The following is a 19,866-nucleotide window of genomic DNA, read 5'->3' as shown; positions in this document are numbered from 1 at the left end:
GATGAGTGTTGATTCCCGTCTGAAAGACTAACAGAACTTTCCCTTTGTCATATAAGTACTTGGTTGGTTCTCCATAACTTCAGGCTTTTCAAGAGTGGACTCCTTGAATTGCTTGTACCATGGAAACCGAGACCCTAGTGGTAAAGGAAAATGTCATTATAAATAGGTTGGCAGTGTCTTCTGAAAATGAATTTTAGGACTAGCTAATGATCCTTGGGAATTAGCTTTTACTATGGGAAGAAGTAGCAGAGAGGAAGGATTAAGGCGCTATGAAAGAGATTCGTGTTTTTCTGATGCAGTAGGAATATTTTCATAAATATGCAGGCACTAGTCATTGCTTATGTTAAGCTATCTGAAAATAAGCCCCTAGAAGCTGAATCTATTAAAAAAGAAATCCATCCCTTTCATTTCATTTCATTTCCCTATGCACACCAGATTATCTCACATTCTGTATATTGCTCCATAATACACTAGAAATAATCTCCCTTTGTGAATGAGATTTTTCCACAAGACTGGTAGAAATTAAAGGACGTGATTTTTAAATGAAGAAATTTAGCTTCTAAATGGGTCACTATCATAGGGCAGCTGTCATGAGGAATGCTTTTGTGGCCTTGTCCTCAAGGCTAAAGAAGATATCAAATAGTAAGAACTTGAAGACTGGAATCTTTTAAAACCTGCATGTTAGACCAAGTCAGAGCTCTTTTAAATTCTGTTTTCACTCCAAGCATATGACTAAAGACAGTAATGATAGAAGGAAGAAACCCAGAGCCACCTGAAGATCACACTTCCGTGAAGCAATTTACCATCCTGTGATGACACAGCTATTCTCCAGAGTTTTCCTCAGAGATGCTTATGAATCTTTTTTTCATATGTGTCATTTCAAATCATTGTCTTTGGGATGCACCTTTTTCTTCAGGTTTTCACTTTCTGTCCCTTTTCTGTGATGTTATTTGGAGATCAGTCTCACAAAAATCTGCAGAAATTTTTGCTATTAGGTGAAGCAGTAGAGCTGTGAATAAATTAATGGAAAAGACTTAATTGATATTCTCAAACTGAGACCTCCATCTTATTCTTGGTATTTGAGAATAGAACATGGCCTGTTCTAACTAGCAATTTCCAAAAATTATGCTGTGCCTACCACTGAGACCATATGTGAATCCCTTCCAAGTGGTATGAGGCTCAGTGTTTGTGCTCTGACACCGACAGACAGACAGCTGTGTGTTTGCAGGAGTTTCGTAGGCAACTGCCTGAGATCAGTAAGTGACGATGTGAATCAAAAGCTGCTCAGAAGCAACCACTATGACTTGTTGCAGGCGCCTTTCAGCGTATGAATGTGGTTGTGGATTTTTGTGTCAATAGGATTGTGAGCCCAAGGTTGGGGTTGAGTTGGAAAGGGTTGGAGATGCAAGCTTGATGGAGGGTAAAGAAAAGGGTTGAAGATGTGTCTCCTTTTATACATGTGTGTGGACTAACACAGATATATATCCCTTAACTGCCCCCTTTCCCATACTCACTGATAGAACCAGGAGCTAAATAAGTTCAAGCGCCCATGAGGTAACTTCTGTGCCAGGATTTCTCAGCAGCTAATAATTCAAGATAATATTCTGTCTCAATGGCAGTGAGTTGTCACATTTAAGAAGTGAAATAATCTCTGTTCAATTCTTGACAATTGAAGGTGGGATCCATCAGAGCACTTCTCCAATCAATAATTTTGGTTTCTGTGTGCTTTAGTTAAGAACTGGGACTAATAATAGTCTCTTAAGCCATTACAGACAGTGTCTCACAAGAGTTGTCATCAAGTTATAATTTTCAAAATTATGCTTTCCAGAAGAGATAGGTTTTGGGTTTTTTTTAAATATATGCAGCCAGTAGAGAGCGAACAATTTGAAGACAAGTTGTTCCTGAGACTGGTGAAATGTAAGTGACATGTCAGCTTTCTTTGGAGTCAAGTTTCTCTTGTATCTTCTTTATCTTCTTTAATTCTGTAATGTTTTAAGCTATGAAGTACAAATTGTTCACATATCTTCACTGTATTAACAGGTTATGGTTTGTTTTGTTTTGTTTTGTTTTTAAACCACTAAGATGTCAATTACGCTTCATTAGGAATAATTTAGGTTAGCCTTGCTAAGCATGTGGTTATAAAATGAGGTTCTTTCCCCTTTTCATACCCAAAATACAACAAGCCCCCAAATGTGTTCATTTGCAGAATATCTTCACTCATGAAAAAACCACCACCACCACCAAAAATATTTTGTTCAGATGATTTCAGGTATAATAAACCTCTTCAGATGCAATAAGCCTTTTAAATAAACAAGAAGGCACCTCTTCTATCATTAGATAATCATAGTTGTTGTTTCAGAAACTGAAAAACAACTTAGAGGTGTAGCCTCTAAGATGATTCACTAAACTCTTTTTGCAGGTGGGCATTTTAGCACTGAGAAAATCCCACTATCGCTATTTTTCTAAACCATTGGATCTCAATGCCTTCTCAGAGAACGTCCTTCTTAAGTTTGCTTTATTTAGTTGAAATTCATTATTGCGATTTGATACCTATGTTCACATTCAGCCATTCTGTTTTCCCCAGTCTTTCATTTAAAAAGAAGAAAGGAAACAAAAGGAAAGGACAAAAAAAAGGGAGTGGCGAGGAAAAAGGGCAGTGTTTTTTCATATTCTTCCATCCATTCTAGATAAGGGTCTTGCCTTATTTGCATTTTACGGGTAGTCTCTTTGAACCCACTTATGACTTATGAACTATTGTACTCTGAAGATTACGGTTTTGGTCACCATTTCTTCAAGAGATCAACGAATTGGAAGACCTTGTCATGAGAAATGAGGTGGTTCTAGAGATCTCATCCTGATGTTATTTTCAAAGCTGTTTCTTAGTTATTTTTCCAAAACCCTAGATCTCTCCTGTAGTAATCAAGGCTTTTTAGTTGGGTTTTTTCCCCACCTGAGTATAGGGCAGATTCTTCTGGAGAACTGTCCTGTGTTGGGATTTTATGAGCAACCACTGTCTAAGGCAGGTCAGTTCATGGTCAGAAAAATCTTATTTCATTATGCCATTATGTGCTGATAAATGTCTTCAGAATGAGAGCTCAGGCTGTGTGACTTGTGTGCTTCAGAAACTCTTATCTGAGGAGTGCATGATATTTTTCAGGGATAAACCCAATACCCCCGGCCATTTCTTTTCAGAACAATGACTTTAATTGGTTATAAGATCCAGGGACAAGTTTTGCAAAGATGGTGTTTAATATCAGTATTTGATGCATGACATCTAGAACCATTTAATGCCATGTAAAAGAAGGTGGGTAGAAGCAAATCTACAGTGACACCTGGCTTAGAAAAATTTCTCAGAGCTACAGTTGCTCTAAAGTAAACAGCTGTCATCTGTCACATAGTTCTCATAATGCATTTACTCATCTGTTGCTTTAGCAAGAGCTATTCGTGCTCTCCTCACATGCCCTTTTGCTTATCTGTTATTGCTGTCACCAGAAATACTGTTTGAGAGCAGTGTTTTGAGCATAAACACTACCTGACAGGGCAGATAATGTCGATGCATCCTGAAATCTGAGCATCAAACAGAACATGTCAGACTACGAATATAATGTAGGAAAAAAGTGGGTTTTTATATTGTAATGATATTTTCAGCTGTTAAATAGGAAATATAAAAATAAAATAACATAGGAAATAATGAAGATGTATTTATTCAGTTATGGCATCAACCCTATCATGAAACAGTACAAAAGCTACGGAGCCTTCTAATCCTGGAAGGAAAGGAGTTGAGGGTTAGCCTGTGGACTTGGCTACTGCTGATCAAGAGGAGATGGGCTGGGACTGTCAATTCCGGGGAAGTTCTAACGTAACATCTGCTTGTATTAAGATGTAAAGTCTTCACAAATAGCCAAATTTAATTAAGTAGTTACAGTACAGACCTAACAAGTGAAGGTGAACACAGCAGGAAAAAGCTGGAGTTTTTAAATAATGTTACCTTCAAAGACACACCAAGTGAACAAATTAAATGACTTGAAGCTACACCCCAGATGTGCCCTGTTCAGAAAAATGCAAGCATACAGATCCTAAAAGCTGTAGTTTCAATGGAGAGTTTGTTTTGTTTTCTCTTCTTTTTTTAAAAAAGAAGAACATTGAACACCAGTGCTGCTTGTCACACTGATCATTATAGACTTCATAGGTGACTCACGGTCTCTGAAGAAAATGAAATGCCTTCTGTCTATGAAGGTACCTTTCAGGAATGCAGGAAAGCACAAAAGTATGTCCCTTTTTCAAAGAAAAATATAAATATTTTGGGCACTTTATACACTTGTTTTAAAATTAATTTGGATACTCAGTACTTGGACAAATTCAAAGGACATTAGCTCAAAACTGAAGTCATACACAAAGTTTGAATGATCCAGTTACATTGAAACAATGAAAAGTTACAGAAAACTATGAAAAACAGAATAACCGAATTCAGATTAACTTCTCATTTTGATTAGTTATGATGTCAGATGCAGTTGAATGTAACTTTAGTGATAGTGATTTGCCTTAAATTTCAAAATAGTTTGTAAGTGGAACTTTTTTCAAAAAAACCCCAAAAGGCAGTAATATAACAGGTCTAAGTATACAGGCAAGAGCTATGAGCTCAGCAAGTTAGTGTTGTTAGTGACCTGAGTGTCATTTTCATTTTTAACTTGTATCATGATATACTCAGAAACACCCCCCAAAACCAACCAACCAAAAAAACCCCCCACGAACAAGCTACATACCTAGTTTTCTTAGAGGGAAAATCAGCGTATTTTACTTAAGTAAATGTTCAGGGGTGCAGATTCAGCAGGGGAAAATAAACTTGATGACTTCACCCCGACTGGTGTTTCCAAGGCACATCCTGCAATGGAAGGCTTCTCTGTTGTTCTGAAATGTTCAGTTTTTCTTTCAGAGAACCTGTGAAATTGTGTGCTTACTTTTTACGGATTTGTCCGCCACCCAGAAAAGACCTAGCCTTTTCATCTTTTGCTCTATCAAAAGTAAACTAGAGCAGGCTTATTGTCTACAGTTCAGTGGAACTGGACTGCTCTGGGATGCTTGCTTTTATTCAACTCCAGCTATTGCCATTCCATCAGTCATAGCCATACAGACTTGTTCCACTACTAATGTTGATAAATCAATGCAAAATGGTTTGTATAGCTGTACAAGAAATATTTTCAGTTCTAGTTTTCTGCATTCATCTAAAGCAAGATATCTGTTTATAGTTTGAGAATAAAATGGCATTTAATAAGGGGAAAACTTACTGTGAATTATCTTCTCCTTCCATCTTCCCGTAAGGATTTGCTCTCACAGCAAGTATCTTTCCAATGCTACTTTTATTTCGTTGCTCTGAAAGCTTTTCAACTGAGATGGAAGCAGTCAGGGTTTAATTCTGTTTCTGACGGAGGAGTTTCCCTCCTGGTTGGGATCTTCAGTTTAACTTTCCTTAGTTTAAGGAAATTATTGTGAATGATGAAGACTCTGATAAACAGAATGACCAGTAAGTAGTTCAAGATTTGGTTCTTTTAACAGCCTCCCTAATTAACAATCTTATCTTGGGATGTGAAGGGATGCCAGCCAAACTCTCATACCAGAGCATCATTTCCTCTTGATTTAATCTTTTATATGCGATCAGATAGTCTGAAAGAGATCGCATCTCCAGCATGTAATCACCTGTAACTTCATCTAGATAGATATATTATAGGAATACCTATTTTTATTCAGTCGGTAGCTATGCTTTCTTGAAGTTGTGTTTTGAAGTGATTCAATATACCACTACTGAATGAGTAAGACTTCACGTTTAATAAAGCTCATTTGTTTGGTCACTGAAGGGTGTATTTTAATTCTACTTCTGGTCCTCAGAGTTCTTACCCGTTAAGGTCCCTACAGTTTTAGTCAATGATGAGAAGTCTCTGAATGTGCAAGGACTAAAATGTCTTGATTGTTTACAGGACAATAGAACACGTGGTCTCTGTCTAACAAACTAACAAACGCACTTAAGCCTTATTAAAGTGTTGGACTAGCAAAGAGAAACAAATCACAATGTCTGTATATAGTGCTTCTACAAAATGAAGCTCTACTTTCAGGAACGTTGCCTTAGCAGGCTTGGAACACCGATAGAACAGTTTTGGGGGTTTATATCTGTACTTAATGGAAAACTACGCTCAAAATTGTAGTCCTGAGTAAGCAGCTTTCGGTAACTGATTTTGCTGAGAATATTTACACATCATGAAATAAGTATAAGGGATATGCAGTATAAACCTTTGATTTACACTTAGTGCTTAAGACTGCAGATTTAATTTTCATGTCTTTATTTTTAAGCTGGTCCAAGCAGTGCCATTGGAGCTCAGGAAAGTACTGCCCAATTGTTGGTGTCAGATCCAAACCTCATTCATGTGTTAGTGAAATTTCTTTCCGGCACTAATCCTCATGGAACAAATCAACATAGTCCACAGGTAACTAGCAATTAAGAGAAAAACTCTTCATAATAGGATTTCAATACACTTGACATGAATATGTGTTATTCATCATGTATTATATCCCTGGCTTGTTTCTTTTTTTGGTTATAGTCTTAGTTTGTTCTGATGAGCAACCATAGGGAAGTTCATGTTGATGATATACTCTGAGTAGTGATCGTACGTTTTTTACAGCTGTCTGGAGACTTGCCACAGGGAGAGAATGCCATGCGATATGTCAGTGAATGTGTTCCATGTTAGGATTTCTTAGTTGCATGCATGAAAAAATTAATAGAGTTCAGTTAGTTTCCTGAAATCTTGTTGGATTGGGATACAAATGCCAATGAAGATTAAGTTTAAGTATCTAGTAATTCCATAATTTAAAATTATTCTTTTATTTTCTGCCTGTTTTCTGAATTCATCTGGTGTTTACTGTTTCTCCTAATTTCAACTAATGTTTTTTTGCTCTTTGCGGTCTTTGAAACATCTGTGAATAGTGACCAAAGAAAGCCCAAGTTAACTTAATTGTATGTAATATTTGACAGGACTTAAACGCTTAGTTTAGGAGACAGAGAACACCTGGTATTTCCAGTATTTTCCAGAAAATACATAGTCTTTCCCAGAATTTAAACATTGGTCAGTGCCATTAATTTAAAGCACTTATATGTAAATGTGTAGTTTGTGAAAAAGCATTCATATTAGCACAGAAATGTAGTCTGTGTGAAGCATCATTTGCATTGCTGAAAAGATAAAGTCTCAAGCTGCAAAACGAGTCTTAGGCAAAGAACTGAATTATTTACTTTTTACTCATGGTTAGTAATAGAAAAACACATAAATGGATATGGAGTAGTTCTCTTGTGAAAGCCCTGTAAAATTTTTCAGAAAGCAGGTTAAGCTACGTAACACACTTCTGTTCTTAGAAAATGTTTTTATTAGATACAACTTAAGGTTCTTGAAGATATTTCAGTTTTACATAATACTTATTAAAATGCCTTTCCCTCTAGGTTGGGCCAACAGCGACGCAAGCTATGCAAGAATTTCTTACACGATTGCAAGTGCACCTTTCTTCAACTTGTCCTCAGATGTTCAGTGAATTTTTGTTGAAGTTAATACATATACTTTCAACAGAAAGGTAAATATTAACTATTTTTTTTCCTTTCATACCCTCTTTGTCTTTAAAATCTGTGCGAGTATGAATCACAACTGATGTGTACGTCCCACCTTGTCATACTGTCAGGTTATAAATAGACGAGACCTTTGCTCTTGCTGCAGCACTACCAGCAGGATCTGGGCTGCTTCTGGCACGTGGAAAAGTGTGACTGGAATCCACACACAGCTGTCTGTGTATGAGGGACGGTGAATAGAAGCACTCAACAGTTAGTTGGACTGCCCCACTCTCCTTCGGGGGCCTATTGATGTCTTGTCTCCCTACTAGTGTAGAGAAGTCGTCCCGCTGGCCAGGGGTTGGATAAGAGCTTACGGCTTGTCTTTTACAGCTCTGCTTCTTCAAGGCTAGGTCAATGGGCACAAGACTATTGTGTATTCACCAGTACACCAGAAATGTGGCAATTGTTTCATCTGAAATACGTTAGGAATTAACGTTTCTTTCTGGTATTGATGTTCTGCTCATCCCCAGACAAAGGCTTCATGTAATTAGGGATGAGCTTCCTCAGTTTTTGGCTTCCCAGCAGGTGGCACTTTGGTGTTGTCTATTCTTTAATCATACAGAAAACAGTTTCAGCCTTCTCTAAGACATTTTACCTTAGTAACTTAAATTGGATGGGTGGTGCTTACCAGGTTACATGGATGATCAATCACTTTTACAAGAAATGTCATAATACAATAAAATCATTAATTCACAGTGAATATTGGAATGCATGTCTGCATGCCATAATTTATTTGAAATAAGCTGATGACCACTGAAAGGATAATTTTTGAAATGTGTTAGGGCTTTTTTGAGACAAACCAAAGGTGGGACTGAAATGTCATAAAATGCAAGCAAAGCACCAGAAAAGGGTTTAGATGGTTATTTCTGAAACCTCAGGTAATTTTTGAAGTATACCGTGTCTGATCAAAGCGTAAGACTGACTGTGAAGAAAAGCAGTATTTTACTCTTAGAACTAATTAAATGCCAAATATTTTCTTCAGGGCTATTTCTATAAACCGTTTTGTTCTGTGTTTAATTTTAAATGTTATAGTAAGATTAATCAATGTCAAAAGATACAGAGAAATATATCAAAAATCAGTAACTAACTCATACTTCAAGAATCAGCAGCAGTTTTATTTTAAATGTACTGATTCAAAAGGTTCATTTTGTAGTCCGCCAGTATATGTGTAAAAGCAATTGGGAAAATAAACTTATTCTTAAAAGAGATCCTTCAAGCAGTCAGCCTACAAATACCAACCTGTGATAGTTTGAGTAACTTCTATGTATAGTTACTACTTAGACTGCTAAAACCTGACCATTCTTCTTTCTGCCTCAGGGGAAAAAATGGAGGGGGGGAGCCTATGGGAAGAAAAAACCCATCATGATTTCCTGTTAGAAGACAAATAATCCTAATGATATTAAAGTATTAGATGATTTCTTTCCATGAAGTTTCCTTGCAAACATAGAAAACTTTTTTCACCCACAGCTGGACAGGACTGTATTCTAAGCCTATACCTAAAAAACTAACTGAATGATTAAAAAAAAAAAGATGGATCATCGACTTTTTCAAAGGAAACTTTAATCCTTAGTGGTATCAGGAAAGTGCTAGCATGAGCAGGTTCTACAGGCTGTGTAATGACCAGTATATTAAAAAGTTATGAATGCTTGAATCATGTGAAAGATCAGATTGTGCTTCAACATACGTTTCTGAAAATGGCTGGATTTTTACTTATTGAAAGTCTGGTGTGCTTTTGGATTCTTAAAAATAAAGCAAAAAAAACCCTGAACAACCAATCCTGGTTAACTTGTTAGTACTGAACAATGAAATACCTTTTTTTTTTTTTTTTCTTTTCCTTTTTTTTTTTTCTTTCAGGGGTGCTTTCCAGACAGGCCAGGGACCCTTGGATGCACAAGTGAAACTCTTGGAATTTACCCTGGAACAGAATTTTGAAGTTGTATCAGTCAGCACTATTTCTGCAGTAATCGAGTCTATAACCTTCCTTGTGCATCATTACATTACATGTTCGGACAAAGTGATGTCTCGCAGCGGCTCAGACAGCTCTGTGGGTGCTCGAGCATGTTTTGGAGGGCTTTTTGCCAATATTATCCGTCCTGGTGATGCCAAAGCAGTTTGTGGAGAAATGACAAGGGATCAACTTATGTTTGATTTGTTAAAGCTGGTCAACATTTTAGTTCAACTGCCGCTTTCCAGTAACCGAGAATATAGTGCCCGTGTTCCAGTAGCAAGCAGTACTACAGACAGTGTGTCTGATGAAGAAAAGGTTTCAGGAGGCAAAGATGGCAATGGAAGCAACCCTAATACTCAAGGATCAGCTGCATATGTGGCAGACTTGGTGTTAGCCAACCAACAAATTATGAGCCAGATTTTGTCTGCACTTGGCCAGTGTAACAGCAGCGCTATGGCAATGATTATTGGTAGGTATTTTCTAAATAAAACAGATCTTTTGGCACGGTAAAACACTTAAAACTTCTACAAACTCATAAATTGGGTGTATACATGAAAGGATGTGTCACAGAAGTGACAGGAAAAAAGAGACTGATAAGAAGTGAAAGGGGGGACAGGTGTGTGGAAAAAAAACTACCATGAGGTGGGAGACAGTAATTAAAACCAAACAGGAACGCGTCTGGCATTCGAATTTGCTGAATCTCAGAATGGTCAATGTTGACAGGAGCCTCTGGAGATTGTCTAGTCCGGCCTCCCTGCACAAAGCAGGGTCAACTCAGAGCCTTCCTCAGAGAGCAGGTTGCTCAGTACCTTGTCCAGTTGGGTTTTTGATTCCCCAAGGGTGGAAACTCCACAACCACTCTGGGCAACCTGTTACAATGTTCAATCATTCTAAAAGTAGAAAAGCCTTTTTCTTATGTTTAAATGGAATTTCCTGTAATTCAGTCCGTGCCCATCGCACGTCTCTATCCATGGGTTAGGATTAGTCTTCAGTTTGTACTATAGACACATTACCTCAATTGTTCTCTATGTATTGCATTATTTTCTTTTTTTTTTAATCATTTCTGAAAAAGACAAATTACAGTTGTGGCCCTTGCACAGAATACATAAACTTTTCTATTCCTCTGTTTTACCGTAAATCTCATTAACATCATGTTCTGGAAGTACCAGTCGTAGATTTGTGGCTGGGATCTTCCTGCTACGAACAAGCGAGGAAGCTGATGATACTTTGAACAGCAAAGTTGCTGTTTGTCAGACATGTACCTAAGGTGCATTTTCTCAGAGGGATTATCTTTGTGACTTGCCTGTTAGCTGTGATGATAGCATAGAGTTTCTTTGCACAAATTAAACCACTGACTGAAATACCATGAACGTTACTGCATGCACAAAACTGGAAGAACATTTTGCAGGAGGACAGGCAAAGAGCTTGCACTCCATTTCAGGCATAATAGTTGTAAAAAGTTGTTCTCTTTATAGTGATTCTCTTGTTTCAAAGAAAGTACCTCTGGCCTTTTCTGTGCTAGATGTGAAGCAGATGTGAAACTGTTAACCAATGCTATTATCAGATAACAGTATACTTCTTGGATAAGAGCACGTGAACGTTAGACCAGTGGTTCATTTTGGCATAAAAGCAATTGAGGAAAAAGTAGGAACCTCCAGTAGTCAAATTAAACAGCAGGCAGAATTTGACAAGCCTGGATTGCGCTGTTGGAACCTTCCCGAAATTAATTCCAGAATGTCTCCTCCTTTACTCTGGGTAGTTGGTGTCATATTGCAAATACGCTATGAACACTGAAAGTAGTTTGTTCTGGGAATGATGGTTTGTGCTCAGTATGTGTTTCTTTGGGGTGAAATTCAAAAATTCTTCTCCTCAACTTTGATGTCTTTCTAAACCACCAATTTCTGTCCAGCAGTTGTTTTGCATTTTTTAAAAGGCAATTTGGAAAGGCAGTGTTGTTTCAAAATGTGTTTCATTGAAGTCAGGATACTGGGCCAGCTGATCCCTGCAGTGGATTGTTCCTCCCAAGGTCTTTTAATATAGGTTATTGAAACTAATTTGTATGTGTATTTTGGGAAGATATAACACAGCTATTTGTGGTTTTAGTTCCTTCATGAAAAACTGTATTAAGCTCTCTCCAGACAATTTCTATGAACAAAACATTTCTTCAAGACTGCAGCCAAGGTTATATATGATCCAAGAATCAGTTATCGGCATATAGTAGTAAACATGTAATAGCCAGTGCAGCATGCTAGCTACCCAGGAAAGATAAACAAGATGACATCTGCAGATGTGTACTGATAAGTAGTGGCTCAGGTGTCAAAATTTGTGGTGGTAATGTTAATTTACTGCACTTGCTGGGCCAGCTGGTCAGGAACCAGGATGGCCCTGAGTAATTCACTTGTCACATGAAGTTAAAACATTTGTTGGATTTTCTTTTATGACCATTTTACCTGTTTATTTCATTAGGGTTTTATGCTTTGTCATTGACAGACTATGAAAATCACACAAGTAACAGTATTCCCCTCCTATCGTACCTTCTCCTTGCCTCAAAGTCTTCACAGCAAACCCACCTTAGCTGGCTTCAGTTCCATCATTCATTCCATTTAACTTTTCTAGACCATGCAGAGACTGAGTCTTAAGACTTTTCTTTCTCTGTCTCCATGCATCCAGTGCTTATCAATATTTTCTTTCTTGATAGCTTGAAGGTGATTAAAGTACTACAGCTGTCAGTTCTCTTGCCAGAATGTTTCTCTAAGGCATGTTCCAAAGATCACTTGAACATGTTATTTTTTATTAGTATTTGTTAGTATAACTCCAGTTTCTCTAAATGGAATGGGATTATTCCATCCCTTCCCCCAACTCAAATCTAAAACCACTTTTAAAAGGTCTTCCAGATCGATGTCGTATGCTTTGCACGACATTTGTATTTACGGAGGTAATCTGTTCCTTGGTAAGACTATTCTTTTGCTTTCCATCCTCAATTTCAGCAATGCGTAATCAATATTGCTGAATATTGATATTCAGTAAATCCTCATGAATAAATCCTGAGCTGTAACACTGAGAAGGAGAATTCTGGAACAGGTATTTCTGATAGAAATATGTATGTTAAATGGTTTTGGGTTTTTTTGGCTGCACAAGTGCACTTCTGTTATTATCTGAAAAAAGTCTTAAATACTTGTTAGTTGCTTCTGGCTAGGAGTGATTCCAATCCTTTTAGTTCTTATTCTGTTTCCTTCAGTAATTACAGTCATTTGTATGGTCTTATCTAAAATTGGATTTAAATTCCCAGACTTACTGGGTCAAGTCTTCCTATTTATATTGTAAAGAAGGTAGCATGTATCTCGGAACACTAATAGTAATTTACCTGATGCTGAAAACTGGCCCATTTGTAGTTTGTAAAATCCATGTGAACATTTAACTGAAAAGAAATTTAAATACCCTTGAGTTCTCTTACGTGCTGTAATGGTTTGTTAGGTCTCAGCTTCTGACCTTTGAACTGTTTCTGTTTTCACTAAGGTGCAAGTGGCTTACATCTCACTAAACATGAAAACTTTCATGGTGGCTTAGATGCAATATCAGTTGGAGATGGGTTATTCACTATCCTGACAACGCTTAGTAAAAAAGCAACAACAGTGCAAGTGATGCTTCAGCCAATTCTTACCTACATGGCCTGTGGGTACATGGGAAGACAGGTAAGTTCCCTTAGGTCTGCTGTGCTTCAAGGGAATTACAGGTTAGTTGATACTGTAACCTATAATAAGCTCAGAAAACTGAACCAGTGCTACATAAAAGAAATGTTAACATTTTTCCAACCTCACTTCACTTTGGTGCTGAAGTTAGGAAGCCTCCCTCTGTTGCCCACGGGGGGGGGCGGAGAGAGTTTCTGTAACGACATTTTGACATTCCTGTAAATGTTCCTGGCTAAAGGCTTGAAGATGGATTGAATGTTTTATTATGTTCAGGTGGGAAACGCATTTATTATGTTCATATTAGTGGGTATTTTAAATGCTCAATATTCTTATTTCCCTTCGGCTGCTTACTCCTGGTAGTTTGATCTTTTCCTTACCACAAAGACTTCTCCTACATAGGAGTGAACCATACGGAGCATGATATTGCTATTTTGTGGTAGAGAGGTCAGCTATGGTGGCATTTCATCTCTGGGATTTTTGCCTACTGAATGGGGAGACTAATGCGTATTTCTGTCATATTAATTTTGCATGAAACTGTATTTCTTAACTTTTTCTTCTAGGGTTCTCTCGCCACTTGTCAGTTATCTGAGCCACTGCTCTGGTTCATTTTACGAGTGTTGGATACAAGTGAGGCACTGAAGGCTTTCCATGATATGGGTAAGAATGTCTTTTCTTCAGCTGCAAGTAAAAGGTTTCTTGAAGATTTTTGTGGCACTTAAAGAAGGAATACAGATATGTGTCTGGAGGAGCAAATTTACTAAATAGGCCTTTGCTTGCTTAGAATCTATTGCATGCTTCTGAACAGCATTGTTTCCCCCCCCCGCCCGCATTATACACAGGTGGTGTTCAGCTTATTTGTAACAACATGGTAACGAGCACAAGAGCTATTGTTAACACAGCAAGAAGCATGGTTTCGACTATTATGAAATTTCTTGATTCTGGTCCCACCAAAGCAACAGACAGCAGTTTGAAAGCTAGAGTACTAGCTTCTGAGCCTGATAACGCAGAAGGAATTCACAATTTTGCACCTTTGGGTAAGTAATACTTCTTTCTCTAATATTCACTGGTCATTTGAATCTTTATCAAGTTCTTAACAAAAAATATTGTGGTAGAGTCAAATGTTTCAATACTATTAAATCTTCTAAACTGAGGGGTTGCTGGTGTTTCAAGAAGATGTTGGGGGAGGAGGTTAGCCCCTCCTTCACAGGTAGTAAGACCTTGTGTGGGTAGGGGAAAGAAGGAAGGGGAGTGACCTGTATCTGATGTAGTCATGCATCAAAGTGGGCCCCTTCCTCCTCCCCTAGGTCAGGGGATAGCCAGTTCCAACCCACCATCTGTCATAGATACACTAAGACTCACTGACTTCACTTAAGGCACATCAGATTTGATGGGGCTGTTACAGAAGCATAGCAAAGTTGGATGACACAGAATGAGCCTGAGCTAGGTCAAACAGAGCAGCAGAAGCTGGAGTGTAGGGCTGTTGCTGCTGCTGCTCTCACACCTGCACCTAATTGCTCCGATGTTGCCTGCATGAATGTTCGTTAGAATTGCAGTGGTGTTTTGGTATCAATACAATGGCTGCCACTTAACTAAAATGCGTGTGTTTTAAGATGTAGATGTACTCTAATACCTTAAAAAGGCTCCTTTTCACTATTAGTGTCTTAATGTTTTCCGTTGCTGCCCACTAGCCTAGCATAGCATATGAATGTATTCATATAGTGTGTCTCACTGTTAAGAGGGGAGAAAGAAAGGATTATTTTTTAAATTTCTGGAAAAATTGTCAGACAAGAGAGAAATCCATTCAGTCCTGTCATTGAAATTTAAAAGTGTCAAAAATAATATAATTAAAAAAAAAAAAGAGGCTTATTTGGCAGAATAAGGGTCTGTTAGAAATCTTCTGCCTTGCTCTTCACAAATTCCTAAAAAGTAAATTTAATCCTGCAAATGTTGGTACTTGATTACTTTAAGTAGTAAAAATCCTAAGCAGATATGGTGGTGGGTTCTTGCATGCCTTATCTCCCAACTTGCAAAGTGCTGCAGTTCTTGATGTTCTGCCATGAGCACATCTATCTTAATATTTTACTTTCAGTCAGGAGTGTGCTTTTGAAATTAACCTTCTGGTTGTCCTCACTTACTACAGGCTTGATTCTCATCAGGTAGTGTTCTCTGAGAGACGAACTCGATTAATTTGGGACGAAAGTCTGTCAAAATGTGTCCAGGAATTCACCTCCAGCTGCTACTAGGCTTTCAGTCATGGGGTCAGGCTAGAGCTACTTTAAAGTAAAACACCCCAAGTACCTGTAGTTTGGACAGCACAAATCTGGTCTTGTGCCGTACTACTTGCTAAAGACATACCCTAGATCTTCCTACTTCATTCTTAACTCATGCTAAGATTAGAAAAATAAGCAGCTGCTGTGGTCAGGTTTTTTTGCTTCTGGTGTGTTTTTTAGAAAAAGGTTTTCATGTGAAACAAACCTTTCTAAAGAAAAAGGTTTGCAGATTTTGGTTATAAAGTTGTTTATGTTATCATTGTAATATTTAAGCCTTTAAAGCCTTCATTATGTTAACTATGAATTAACTGAGTTCAGGTTCTGAGCACGCTGTTCGACCTGCAGATTTTTGGTTGGTTTGTTTTTGTAATGAACTCTTGCTAGGAAGTTTGGGATTTTGGTAGCAAGTGTCCCCTAGCAAATTTTCAAGCACGTGCGTATGCACGTGGATATGTAAACTGCCTATTGTAAAACAGTCTAAGAGTAAAAGAAAAATATCTCAGCAGTTGTCATTATTACATGAGATGTTATCAATAAACTGAAACAGGTGAAATAGGGGGGAAAAAAAGTGTTTTCCACAGTTCACGTTGTAAATTAATCTGGGTTTTATTAATAGACATTAATAATCAATGTTATCGGTGCCGGTTTTGAAGGTTCCATCACCTCGAGCAGTCCCACTGCCCAGCCTGCTGAAGTGCTGCTACAGGCTACTCCTCCCCACAGACGAGCTCGCTCTGCCGCCTGGTCGTACATATTTTTACCCGAGGAAGCTTGGTGTGACCTCACGATTCACCTTCCCGCGGCCGTGCTGCTGAAGGAGATCCACATCCAGCCTCACCTGGCCTCTCTGGCGAGTAAGTAGATTCACTGACATTGATGCCCATTCGAAAATTTGAAGGGTAGGATTTAGAAATGATACAAAGAGTACAGAGGAACTAAAGCTGCAGGTTGTTTGAGGAATACCTGTAAAATAAGTCGAAAAGCTTGCTAATTCTGCTTTTCTTGAGAATGGAAGGCCCTGCCTCTGCTTGATTTCTTCTAGTTCAGTTTTGTGGCGTTAACTTCAGCTCTTATTGTCATAGCCCTGCTAGGGAAACATGTGGCATTTACACTGACAGGACTTTCCTTCATCTTAAGTCTTTGAAATAAACTGCGTACGCCATGTATCAAAAATGCTTATGCATTTTAACATACACCATCGCACAGGTCAAATACTCCAGCTGCAGTTCTGCAGTAGTGTTTGCCCAAGATAATTTCAGTCATCTTGTTTTCTATCTTTAACAGGGATACATGTTTAACACTTAAAATTCAAACCAGTACAGATTTTTAAATAGTATTAAACCTTCTTATCTTACTCTGTAGCTTGCCCTTCATCAGTATCTGTTGAAATAAGCGCAGATGGTGTCAATATGTTACCTTTGTCAACTCCTGTTATCACAAGTGGTCTCACGTATATAAAAATCCAGCTGGTAAAAGCTGAAGTTGCCTCAGCTGTCTGCCTCCGTCTCCATCGTCCTCGGGATGCCAGTACACTAGGCCTCTCGCAGATCAAACTGTTAGGCCTCACGGCCTTCGGAAACACCTCGTCTGCAACCGTCAATAATCCATTCCTTCCCTCTGAGGATCAGGTCTCTAAAACAAGGTAAGCTTCTAGTATTAATGGCCAAAGGCATGTTCATGCCAGTTCGTATTTTGTTTGGTTTTTTTTTTAATGATGTTTTCTGCTCCGAGTCAGATCTTTCAGTAGCAAAATGTATATATGAGTACCTGTTTTTGTAGTTGAATTTTAACATTTGCAGAATCTGTTTCAAATATCTTAGAAAACTTACTTTTTTTTTTTTTTTTTTTTTTTTTCCCAGAAGGCAAATATAAGCAGTACTTCTCACTTTTTTTGGTAGCATGATTAATCTGTCTATGTAAAAGGGTGTATTTCATCTCTGCAATGGTGAAAAAATACAAAGGATAGGAAAGCAGTAAGAGTTGCATTCTGTGTTTTTAATGGGTAGACAGTTGTCAAAAAAACCTGAAGTAGCAACGTATTTCTTATCCCTACTGAAGTCAACAGAGTTAAGTAATTATTGGAGCAGCAATAGAAATAGGACAATGGGATGTTTTGTGCAAGTCGTATCTACATCTAACATTTGTGAAAGGGGAACTGAATGTTGTTGTGATTCTGGCATATCAGCAAGATTTCTTTTCAAAAGCTTTTATTTGGCTAGGTGGCATCTCAAGTTTTGCATTCATTTTTAAAATAAAAATAGATAAACCCATAAGGATTTTTAAAAAAATAAGTGTTAAAGCTTTCCAACTTGGAATTTCATTTAATGGATGAATTTTTGACATTTCCTGGTTCTGAAATAAATAAAACTTTATAAATAAAGTTTAGCTAGTGTTTCCAAATTGATTCAATTACAATAGGTTTACTTTTCAAGATTTATTGTTAAAAGGAATACTGAACTATATCATTAAAGAATAAGAGAGACATGGGGGAAATGCAGTGGCTAACACATTTTTAATTTCTACACTTTTTCTGTGTGCTTTTTAAATCAGGTTCACTAAGGTTCACTGCAATTTATTGTAGATGTATATGATCCTAAAAGTTTGTAAAGTCAGGGAAGCTGTGCAGGTGTATAATTTTAATGCCATCCGCTATTGCAGAATCTTGATCTTAGGCGTCATTGGATTTATTCATATTTAAGTGAGGCAGTGTGCTGTTTCATGTTTCACATTTATGTTTTGGCCAGCTCTTTTTAATGTAAAAAAAAAAACCAAACCAAAACAAAACAAAAAACCCAACACCAAACCCCCCCCCCCCAAAACCACACACAAAAAACCCCAAAATAACACACCCTTCCCCCTACCTTTCCCCTGTATAAACACCGTCCCCTCCACCTTCCCTCGAGTAGGCTGGCCCTGTTGGAAGAAATACGTATGTGAATCATGAAATCTTGAGAAACTTTAGTAACAAAACTTGCAGGCTCTTAACTCTTCCAACCCACAAACCCTGCCTATTTTACAACGTTAAACCAGTGATGACAACAGCATTACTAATGTATATTACATTGTGTTCTTAAATTCAGTCATTTTAATTTGCTTTTCTCAGATGATGTCTGGTCATGTCACAGCAGTTTTCTGCAGTACTTGTCCTAGAATCTAATACAGGTAGTTATGTTATAGATGAAAAATAATAAAAAAATGATACATTAGCTCATTTTCATGTTTTCCTTTTCAGTATTGGATGGTTAAGATTATTACACCACTGCCTCACTCACATAAGTGATTTAGAAGGAATGATGGCTAGTGCTGCAGCACCCACTGCTAATCTGTTGCAGACATGTGCTGCTTTACTAATGTCACCTTACTGTGGTATGCATTCTCCAAACATTGAGGCTGTGCTTGTAAAAATTGGGCTTCAGTCCACCAGAATAGGCCTAAAATTGATTGACATTCTCCTAAGAAACTGCTCAGCATCAGGGAGCGATCCTGCAGGTGAGTGCAATGTTCTTCTTTTCAGTTGTTGCTTAAAAACATTGCTTGCATAAATATACAAATAGAGTATATTTGCATGTTACTTTCTGATTCTGAATTTGGGTTGCCAGAACTTGCCGTTGTGCTTTGTTATGCTTCTAAGTATCACAATTTTTGTATGTGGGTAGTTCTACAACAGTAAAACAGTGCAACCAGGGTTGTTTTGCTTTTTGTGTAGAATAGATAATTAGGTGAATGTTTTGAAGACATGAGAGTAGGACATGCAATATATTGTAAGCACGTCTTACTATAGATACTACGTCTGGATGTTTCAAAATAAAAAGCATCCATGAGTAGTGTTAAGGAAAACAAATACAGTAATATTTGGGCAGTAATAGTCTATAGGGCAGTATAAATTCTGAATAGCACTAACCATTGAAAATATTTACAGATGGAGGTACATAACCAAGATACTCGAACAACTAATCTATGTCGCACAGTGAAATTTTGCAATAGCTCTTCTGTTAATGCACTGGGGTTTTTGTATTTATGATTCCATACCACTTCGTTTTGTTGTTTTGTGGCTTTAAATGAAAGAAAACTGAATTCATATATTTGCTGTTTTGAAGTTGCTGATACTAACAGAAAACACTCTTTTCAAAATGGCTTCCATGACGTATTTTGCCATGAGTTAATGTTTCAGTCTAGTCTTTTGCTGGAATGCTGTTAGATAAGAGAGTAGTTTCGTACAGGGCAGGAAATGAACACAGTGAGAACATGAATAGGAAATAGTCTGAGGAAATCCTCGGCCTTAGTCGCATGGATGGAAATTGGAGTTAAATACCCTTC

The 19,866-nt window shown here is 37.7% G+C and overlaps 1 protein-coding gene across 7 annotated transcripts in view; it reads left to right on the top strand.

Moving 5' to 3' along the window:
• BIRC6 (baculoviral IAP repeat containing 6) overlaps positions 1-19,866 on the top strand; it is a 188,946-nt gene that overhangs the window by 83,391 nt on the left and 85,689 nt on the right. For all 7 annotated transcript variants that reach the window (XM_087777214.1, XM_087777212.1, XM_087777211.1 and 4 more), the window contains 9 exons: positions 6,343-6,476; positions 7,481-7,608; positions 9,497-10,059; positions 13,107-13,282; positions 13,840-13,936; positions 14,119-14,313; positions 16,203-16,403; positions 16,912-17,191; positions 18,782-19,038. In XM_087777214.1, coding sequence (XP_087633340.1) covers positions 6,343-6,476; positions 7,481-7,608; positions 9,497-10,059; positions 13,107-13,282; positions 13,840-13,936; positions 14,119-14,313; positions 16,203-16,403; positions 16,912-17,191; positions 18,782-19,038 — 2,031 coding nt within the window. The remainder of the gene's footprint in view (positions 1-6,342; positions 6,477-7,480; positions 7,609-9,496; positions 10,060-13,106; positions 13,283-13,839; positions 13,937-14,118; positions 14,314-16,202; positions 16,404-16,911; positions 17,192-18,781; positions 19,039-19,866) is intronic.

This window comes from Nipponia nippon, unplaced genomic scaffold (genome assembly GCF_047370975.1).
Source record: "Nipponia nippon isolate SJK-2023a ecotype South Korea unplaced genomic scaffold, ASM4737097v1 scaffold_4, whole genome shotgun sequence".
Classification (NCBI taxonomy): domain Eukaryota; kingdom Metazoa; phylum Chordata; class Aves; order Pelecaniformes; family Threskiornithidae; genus Nipponia; species Nipponia nippon.
This window is presented reverse-complemented; position numbering and strand designations above follow the sequence as displayed.